This window comes from Pygoscelis adeliae, unplaced genomic scaffold (assembly GCF_000699105.1).
Source record: "Pygoscelis adeliae isolate BGI_AS28 unplaced genomic scaffold, ASM69910v1 Scaffold14, whole genome shotgun sequence".
In the NCBI taxonomy this organism is placed as follows: domain Eukaryota; kingdom Metazoa; phylum Chordata; class Aves; order Sphenisciformes; family Spheniscidae; genus Pygoscelis; species Pygoscelis adeliae.
The window spans coordinates 6,032,549-6,040,120 of NW_008825109.1; the positions used below are offsets into that span (position 1 = coordinate 6,032,549).

At 37.4% G+C, this 7,572-nt stretch overlaps 1 protein-coding gene across 1 annotated transcript in view; it reads left to right on the plus strand.

Annotated features, from left to right (window-relative positions):
- Nucleotides 1-7,572, plus strand: part of MTMR6 (myotubularin related protein 6) — a 21,764-nt gene that overhangs the window by 7,418 nt on the left and 6,774 nt on the right. The window contains exons 7-9 of the mRNA XM_009327877.1: nt 505-637; nt 5,339-5,448; nt 6,543-6,668. Of these exons, the coding sequence (XP_009326152.1) occupies nt 505-637; nt 5,339-5,448; nt 6,543-6,668 (369 nt within the window). The remainder of the gene's footprint in view (nt 1-504; nt 638-5,338; nt 5,449-6,542; nt 6,669-7,572) is intronic.

Consider the following 7,572-nt stretch of genomic DNA (forward strand, 5'->3'; position numbering starts at 1 on the left):
GGTCCTATTGACAGGCTGAAACTGAGCCAACTGTGGTTTTTATAGTTGTAATTTTTATAGCTGCAGCAATTTATTAGCTTCTTACGCCCAAAACTGACACTTTTAGGATGCCTGGAAAGTACGTGTATGGTTAAGTCTGGGTCTTACTCTTTCCTTCTTAGGTTAATTGTTTTTTAGTGTCTTTGCTCAGAAATGTTTGGAAATAAGTAAAGGTTAGTTGGTGGGAATACGGAGGAGAGAATAGGAAATTATTAAATGCATTATTCAGCTATGTCAGCTCTAAATATAAAAAGCAACAGGCAGTCCATGTACCATGCCTTTTGTACACTTGAATGCTTTCAAGTTGATTTGCCACAAACTTTATTTATTAGAATGTTTATAGTATGTGCTCTTGTGTGGTTTTTTCCCCAGTGCATTCCATTGAAATTGAATGACTTTCATTTCTTACCTTGAGGTTTTTATGTCAAGTACTGGTTTTCAATATTTTTATTTTGCTCTTTTAAGCTTAATGCAATGGCAAACAGAGCTGCTGGGAAGGGCTATGAAAATGAAGACAACTACTCTAACATTAGGTTCCAGTTTGTTGGCATTGAAAATATTCATGTAATGAGATCCAGCTTACAAAAGCTTCTGGAAGGTATGTTCTAACTGTACTATAATAGTGTATATGAAAATAGGATAAATATTTTTTGAAGTCTTTAATAATAGCTTATGCAAACTGTATTGATATTTCTATATTTTTATCTCAGCTTTATGTGTAGTACCAGTTTGCTGTGCTTTGTGGTAATGAATTACCTTAAACCTTTACCTTTTAAACTGTAAACCCAATGAATGGAGTTATTTTGAAGAAAATTAACTGAGTGGCGCATATGTCTTGGGTGAACTTGATTAGTATGTCATTGGCTTGTGGGAGACTTCTGTGTTTTCCAAGTATATATGCATGTGTACACATATGTGTAATATAAATACACAAAATAATGTGTGTCTGTACATACATTTTCATATATGGAATACTGATTCTTCAAGGAGCACTCAGTTCCACCGAATTCATAATAAGCATATGGTCTGTACAAAACTTAAGCCCTTTGGCCTGGTGCTTGTAGGTGCATCTTAAGAGTGTTTGTAGAGAGTGGGGCAGGGGGAAAAGTGAACCACTTCACCGTACCACTGCCTGCCACCTGGTGGTGAAAATGGAGAGGCAGAAGTCTAGATAAAATATTAAAAGAGCTATTTAATAAACAACTGAAAAAAACCCTTCAGACACTTTGTGGAGTATCAATACTGAGATCAGAGTACAGTGGCAGAAGTCAGGCTTCCACACCTGACAAACACCACATATAGAAGTGCTTGCCTTCTAGAATTACGCAAATATTTCCAGTCATGGAGAAGGCTTACACTTGTACAGAAGCCTATATTGATGAAGACATTCTGGCTACATTGGTCAAGAAATCTTAGACTAGTGGTGTAGTCTTACTTTACTCTCATTGAGCCTCTACCTGCTGCTAACCTGTTCTTCAGGCACTCTGTATGGAACACTACTGAGCTTTGATAATATGTATTTTTGTGGTTATTCCTGCACATATTTGATTGAAGGGAAAGATGAGCAGTGTGACCCTGAACTTCAGTTTTTAAGTTTGGCATAATCCCTCTTTCTTTTGCTAGTATCTTCAGTTCCAGAACACTAGCTAATAAATCTTGATTTATGTTTTTTAAGGAGGCCTGCTCCTGTGTAATAATGTCTGCAGAAACGCATGCATCACACAGTTAAACTTCACAGACTTCGTATTCCTTCCATTTGACTTAGCATCCCACCAATAGTACTTACCAAATATCTTTCTGTAGCTTTCATTAAGGATGGAATATGTTTCAGTTTTTCCTTGTGTGGAGAATTGGTTTATTTAAACTCGATTTAAACAAAATCATGACTGATGTCTATAGTTGTTCTTCAGATCAGGTTTTGGGGTGAATGAACACAGTTGTTCTACCTCTGTTCAGTCTATATAATTCACTAGAGTTTTGCTGAATACCAGTCTAGAAATAGAAGCATCTTTAGGGGTACAAAGGACCCTTAAAATTTAGGGAGATATGCAATAATTTACTCTTCAGACCCCTGTAGAAAAGTGCCGTCAGTGGGGTGATCAGGAGGGAAATGCTATGAAAATGGTTCACAGCTTAATTAGAAAAATGCCGTTTAACTTCTGTGTACTAGCTTCCCTTGGATGTGCTGAATTGGATGTTCTCAAATCAGGGATGTGATACCAGTGACCCGATTTGTTCAAGGGCCATTGTAACTGGGACTGTCCTCAGTTTTATTTATAACAAATAACTGTTATTCATTCTTCAGCATGTGTCCTGCTCCTAGGCTCTTTGTTTATCTGCCTGATTTCCTTCAGAATCTAACGATTCCATTTGCAGGTGGAATGTAAGACATAATCCTTCCCAACATCTTTTTGTAATGGGACCACACCATAGAGCATGCTAGGAGGATTTACAGTTGTTTTCATCTCAGATTCGGCTGGGTTTTTTTTTTTAAGTATTTTGCATGCAGTGAAACAAAACTTTTCTAAAATTTTCTTCAGTGTGGACATGATGACTGTTGCCTGCCCATCTATACAACGATAATGGAAGAATCGTTACATAGACGCCACATACCACGCCACTACCACTAGGCTGTGGTATTAATATCAAGTCCCGTTTTTATATACTCAAAAACATAGTATTACATGTCAGAAGAGATTGAACTCTGATAAGCAAAAAGGTTTTGCATGTGTCAAGAAACAGCATCTCTGCAGGAAATATTTGAGGAAAAGGCTCAATGATAGCCACTTTAGCCTGCTGCGTGTATTTTGATGATGGAAGTGTGTTAACTAAGGGGGGGGAGGGTTGTGGCTTATGTGGAGTGTCTGTATGGGGTTGTTGGCGTTTGTTCGTTTAAAAACAACTTCTGCCCCCAACCCACTGTGCTTCAGTCTGCAGGTTCTAGTCACCTCTTGAACTGCTGCCTGAGGCATTGCTAGTAGTGTGTATAAGGATAATCAAGCAATGGAACACTCTTTGGGGGTTTTGGGGCTAACATGCATGCAGGGCATGTGTTTTTATGATGGGATACATATAGCCAAAACTATCTTGAATGATAGTTATTGTGAAGTAGCTAAACATCTTAGTGGTACCATAAATCATCTTTGACCCTTTTAGGGACCATAAGGGACTAGAAATGATTTTTTTAGCATATAAATCTCAAAACAGTGTCAATGCAATTTCTTTTTATACTACTTAGTGATGAAATAAATGTCTGTGTTAATTCACAGAAATGGAAAGTAATTCTTTGGGCTCAATTTATGTGTTCTTATCTCTGCCTTGGTTTATAAAAATATAGAAGTCTAGCTAGAAGGGGGAAATACTAGTGATGAAATATTTCTACCAAGCTGAAAATTCTGGTCAAAATCAGATTTTGACAGCAGTATCTGGGTAAAAACAAACTGAGGGCTGGAAGCACTTTTATTTTCTAGCTGAAAGCTTGTGCTTTAAACCATAAGCTACAGAATGTAGGGGTGAGCAGCCATGAATAGTGCCTCTAGACATTGCCTTGTCTGTTCAATCTCTTCCCTGCAGATGTTTGAATTTCCAAATATTTGTATATTTTAGGTTTTTTCCTTTACCATAGAGTGGTGGACCTGTTTGTATACTGTTGTGATTGAACAGGTGTATGGAACCACTGGTGTAGAGAGAGTGTGAGCTAGCTGAAAGGATCAAGTAGTTCTCAGCTGATTTCTTCTATGTGCTACACCTGAAGTAGAACTCCTGCCTAATGGTGCTATCTCCTTCGAAGACCAGGGAAAACTAGCATAGCTTTTTCTGCTCTTACTGATATTTACAGACTGACCTTTAAAATTAGTTCTTGTATCCAGGGTTTTTTTGATGTTTTGTTACCTCATTGTGCTATGGTTGCTAGATAGTTTTGTAGAAGTCAAAGATGTGCGGGCTTTAGAAAAGGTGCTGCAATACTTATTTGAAAGCCTGTATTTGTTACAGCATTCAGCAGCAACTGGCAGTATTGACTCTTCCTGAGAAATGGGGAGTATACCAAAACTTGTATGGCTGAAGGCTGAGAAACATATAGTGCAGGTACAGGAAAGCTCCACAAGGCAGTGGTTTAAGAGTTTATAGCCTTCATTACATCAGGGGACGTGACTGAACATAAAACTGTGTCACAGAATGACTTGGTGAATTTTGTTCTCTACTTCCCCTACAGACTCACTTCCTCCCATAGTCAGAGGTAAAGATTACTTTGCAGCTGCTGTATGAATATCCCCACTGATAGCTTTTGGCTACAGACCCTTTTTATTTTCATTTGGGGCCCACTAGCTCAGAATCATAGAATCGTTTAGGTTGGAAAAGACCTTTAAAATCATAAAGTCCAACCATTAAGCTTGGTAGAAAGTAGGCTTCCGCTGTGGAGGGGCAGGTATTTTTGTAGATGGCGACCTCAGGTATCTTCTCTTAGAATCACACATAGCTGAAGCGAATATTTCTTTTCTTATTGCCAGAAGTTTGTCATGTTTGGACAGTAATGTAATTGAGTTGCTACTCAAAATTGTACAAGAACTCGGTTATCTGTCTTGTTTGTGAATTGGTAAGTGTCTGTGTGAGAAACTTTTAGTCTACCTCTATACCTCTTGCTGCTGTGCTGCAAGGCATCTTTCCTTTAACTTGAGTTCTTCCTTGCCCTTTCAATTGGCATTATGGTTACAAATACTTCCCAAAGTATACTAGGGAAGAATGGTAGAGATCAGTCAGAATTGTAGTATGTCAAGTCTGGAGGTAGACAAAATCTTGATGGTTTTCAGTTCATCACCATGTCCTTGTACTGCACTCACTTTATTCTACTAAGCAGAGTGGAGAAGGTGATGAAACTCTGGCAGTCTGACTACTCTTAACTGTGTATATTGTCTGGATGCAGCTACTTCCTACTAGCAGTTGTAATTCTTAAGTATTTCTGGTAAGCTTTTGGCAGTTGTGTTGCTTTCCTTGGCAAGGCAAGGTTAAGGCTCCCTGTTGGGGGTAACCAGTGTATTTGCTTTGAATGTTACTTTGTCAAAAAGACAAAGATCTAACTCTTGTCATTCATGGTTACTGTAGTTCTACAGAGTTGAATTTTGAATGGAGAACATTTTGTAGTACACCTCTTCTAACCATTTGAGTGGTGGTTTCCTGCAAGATTTCTAATCAACTTACAACATAGGGCATTAAAAACAATATACAGTTATTCTTCCTTCTCCATTGCAGGGTATAGGTAGCTGCAACTGCTTAAGGCTTTCTAACTCTTGGTTTCTTTCAGTCAGTGGCATGAAGGGTTTGTCTGTCAATGACTTTTTGTCTGGTTTGGAGAATTCTGGATGGTTGCGTCACATCAAAGCTGTGTTGGATGCTGCTGTCTTCCTAGTCAAGGTAACTTGCATGCTGCTTCTTTATTTGATGGGAAGTTGACTTTCTACCAGGCAAAATTATACTTAATATTATGTAATGTGTAAAATTTTGCAATTGACGTTTTTGGAGGTAGGTGCTTAGTATACACTGATACATCTGATATGCTGTTTTAAGTATTACATGTTTCTTTATGATTGGATATATTAAATATGCCAGCTAATGTTTTGAGATTTTTTGAATGCTGTTTGGTCACCGTATTGGGAGATGAAGGGATTCTTATGCTCCCTGGTTCTTTTAGATATTTATGAAGGGTGTAGCCAGTTTGGAGGTGGATCAAGCAAACTATTATTTAGTGTACCCTAAAAAACAACTCCTGGGGCACTAATGGCAAAGAAGCCAAAGCAACTGTGCTGACTTCATTTGGCAAGGAAATGGGACTCTTTATGAAGAATTCAGAGAAACAGTTGCCTCTGCCAGGCACCTATGCAGCCAAGGGCTTGACCTGAGGGGGGCTTGGTGAAGAAAAAACCTGGATCTTTGTTTTTACTAGGTGAAATAACAAGGAATTACTTTAGTTAAAAGTGGATAATTCTCCTAAAGACAACCCTCAAATATCTGGGCTAACAGATTTGGTTTCTTAGCTGAAGCTAATAAGCATTTCCTAGTCCTTGACTTTTGTGTAGTATAATGATGAACAAGTGGATATCTTTAATGATGTGTTTGTGTTTTGGTTTTTTAACCTGTTTGGTCTATACTATGTAGTCTACTTCTTTTTTTAGTATGTATTGCAAGGGGGTTTTTAGAAGTTTAGTTTTATAAGGGGTAGAATGAGAACTGGGAACCACTGTAGATGTTCTTGTTACCTTGTGCAAAGTCGATAGTGGAATTTCTTTTCTTTCCTATAGAACATAAGGGATTTTCTATACTTCCATGGAGAGAAATTCCTAGCTTTCTGATAGTATCAAATCCTTTCCTCATAATAAACATTTTTCTGGCTTCGTTAAATAAAATGGTCTATGCTGTGAGTTTGGGATAAATGTAGCTTGTATTTATTTACTAAATTTTAACTTCTATCTAGAATAGAACATTCACTAAGAAACAACTGTGTTTTGCAGGCAATAGCAGTTGAGAGCGCAAGTGTATTAGTGCACTGCTCAGATGGCTGGGATAGGACTTCCCAAGTTTGTTCTCTTGGAGCTCTCTTGCTAGATTCCTATTATAGAACAATCAAAGGATTCATGGTAAGCAAGCTGTTGCATTGTTGAGTTGTTCCTTGGTAAATAAAGGATGTAAAATGTTTGAGTGCAAAAGGAAGCAGTGTAAACATACTGATGCTTTTTTTTGTAGTTACAAATAAAAGTAAAATAAGATTTGCAGTATACTGATAAATCTTTCTTTTAGAAATACTTTGCTACCGGGAAGAACTACTTATTTAAAATCTAAAAAACTGAAATACAAATAGTGGATTGCTTTAGGCTCTCTGCAGAAATGTTGCAATGATTGCCTTTGCATCCAAAAAAGCCCCTTATCTATGACATAAGGATTCCAAAGTGCTTATGTGAGATAGTAGATGTATTAAATTATAGCAGCTCTGTGCTTTTATCCCTTGTCCCAAAATCAACATTATTAAAATTTAAAAAAGACAACTCCCCCAGTGACAGAGACCTGAAGATATTTAAGCAAGCTAAATTTCTTCATCTTTCTACAGAGAGGAAGAAGAATTTCAGTATGATTATTCCAAATTTTAGAGTAGGAGAATCAACAGTGTTCTGCAGTGGCAATACAAGGTGTTATGGGAACTCCTGAAAAGACAGTATATAAAACTAGTGCCAGGTACTGGTTAGAACTAACTGTGACAAATATTACAAGCATAAAAGTGAAGTTGAGGAAGAATTTGAAGAGGATTCATTTCTCGTGAATAGTGAGAACGTGTGTAATCTTTAGGGAAGTTATTTAATCTTTTTGTTTTTAGTCCTCATTGTCCATTAGATTTCTGGGAAAACTTCTGCAATGGGCAGGCAGTCCTGTGTTCCTTTTGGTGCTTGATACTGTGAAGTGATAAAACAAGCTAGTGTTGATATTAACAAACTTATTGCTATGAAATGTAACAAAGATTATATTGTGTGGTTTTATGTAAACTATGAT